Consider the following 2,125-nt stretch of genomic DNA (forward strand, 5'->3'; position numbering starts at 1 on the left):
TATATCAGTGATGGTGAACCTTTTAGAGACCAAAGGCCCAAACTACAACCCAAAATTCACTTCTTTATTTATTGCAAAGTGCCAATGCTGCTATTAAACATGAACACTGAGGTTCTAATTCAGAAAAAACAACTCATGCTCTTGGTTCGCATGCTAAGAGACAGGGCTTTCCATGCCTAATTCAGTACGTGCGCCTGGGTTCGCCCCACACACACACGTCATGCCCACATCACATGGCTGGTCATGTCATCCAAAGAGCCAAGTTGGCAGCCAAAGAGGCAGACGACATGAGCAGGACCAGCCTCTCCTCACAGCCAGCAAGTGCAGGCGGAAGATGGCCTGCTCCATAAGCGTCCCACAGCAGAAAACCAGATGGAGAGGCTGCGGGATAAGTCCGTCTCCTACGTCCCTCCAGGAGGGAGAGAGGGCTGGAAATCTAAAATCCAGTCTATCTAAACTGCACTATTTGCCACTTAGATCATTGAAACACAACTGTGCTTATGAGATTAGACCAAGGCGTAATGCTCACCCCATTGTCCAAGCCTCTTTCCCACCACAGTCTAGCAGGATGGGAACTGGTAAAGATATTTAATAGAACTAAAGAAATTACTTATTTTAAATTGTACATTTGAGTGCAGTGAGGCAAATCCGACTCTTTCCTCCCTCCACCACTTAAGCTCTCTAAGGGGATTTCTCTCGGATCACCGCTCCGCCAGGCACAGGCGAACCCCCACGTCCACGCCAGCACCGCCAAGCGTCTAAAACCAGCTCTTGGAAGAAGGCTGATGAGTTCAGGCTCTGAGACAAACAAGAGAAAAATGTTTCAAAAAAGAAAAGTAGAGAAAACTCAGCTACCTGGGTGAAGAGAATTTGAAGCATTTCAAGCCCTCTTACATTAAGGGAGAAGTTGAGGGCGTCAAACTATTTGTCAATAAACATTTATGTTTAGTTATTTGTAGAGTAAAGCTTGTGCTTTGAACCTATTAAGGAAACCGGCTTTCTCCTCTCTTTTCCTCTCTCCCCTCCTCTCCTCTCTTCTCTTCTTTTCTCAACTTTGGATGGGACTGATGGAACCAAGCAAAGAATTGCACAAATCCCCCAAACTTTAGCCTGTGACCATGCTGAAGGCCACTCTGCGCTTGGTGATTGGCGACCCTCAGATCCACCGTTGTGAAGTCAGAAAATACCCTCAGGCTGTTTTCGAATCTCCTTGGTACATGCGCAGAACTTCTTTCCTGGCAGCCAAACTACTTGCTCAAAGCAGCCCCAGGCTACCTCGACTGGGGTCGGGGTGGTGCTGGAGCCGCTGGTAAAAAGATGCTGTTGCTACTATCTCAAAAAACAATGATGCGCCACGTGCCATGTCCTAGAACACACATGTGTGGACACACAAGCTCACACACGTGTGCACGCGCACACTGCCCCCAGGGGCTGCAGGCCAGGCCGGCGTCCCGCATGGGCTGGATGAATAGCAGGTCTGTCCTGCAGCTGTGTGCTCGCTCCCACCCCAAGAGCGCACCGAGCCGCACACAGCAAAGCCCACGAGCCCACGCAGTCTGTCCAGCACCAGCGAGGGGACCGGAGGGCAGCAGGATGGAGTCAGACAGAGAAATCCGCAGCCGTCAAGTAAGTTCCGCCTGGGAGAGAGAGGGGGACACTGGAGGCAGGGGTGACGCTGGAGGAACAAAGGCTTCTTACTCTGGTCACTTGATAGTCTTCCTGTGCTCCTTGGCCCCCTCCCCCATCTCCAAAATTCCCTCCCTTCTCCTGTTTTCTCTCTTCCCCGGTCTGGGTCTTTGCTTTTCTTGAATTATGTGAGCAGTGGATTGTTTAAATCCCTCTTGGCCTCTGCCTCCCTTGTCAGTCAAAGAGCTAATTAGATCTGTTACGGAAAATGATCTCACATTCACATTCTGCTCTGGGTCGGTCCCCAAGCCCCAGGACAATAGGGACTATGTGGGAGCTGCCGGCCGTCCTCCTCCTGAGACAAGCAAAGATAGGAGTCTGGAGGTTCTGAAGGCGGCCACTGGCTAACTGCATTTTACCGGTTGGAGAAACCTGGAACCTTTCGCGGGGTGTCTCCACAAAGCTCCCCTGGGCAGGACAGAAAGCAGCTCCTTTGGAC

General features: G+C 50.8%; 1 protein-coding gene across 1 annotated transcript in view; it reads left to right on the forward strand.

The window, feature by feature from the left end:
- Positions 1-1,455: 1,455 nt before the first annotated feature.
- Positions 1,456-2,125, forward strand: part of Ninj2 (ninjurin 2) — a 123,195-nt gene continuing 122,525 nt past the window's right edge. The window contains exon 1 of the mRNA XM_023717694.1: positions 1,456-1,626. Coding sequence (XP_023573462.1) covers positions 1,456-1,626 — 171 coding nt within the window. The remainder of the gene's footprint in view (positions 1,627-2,125) is intronic.

The sequence above is a fragment of the Octodon degus genome, unplaced genomic scaffold (genome assembly GCF_000260255.1).
Source record: "Octodon degus isolate 3935 unplaced genomic scaffold, OctDeg1.0 scaffold00054, whole genome shotgun sequence".
Lineage (NCBI taxonomy): Eukaryota > Metazoa > Chordata > Mammalia > Rodentia > Octodontidae > Octodon > Octodon degus.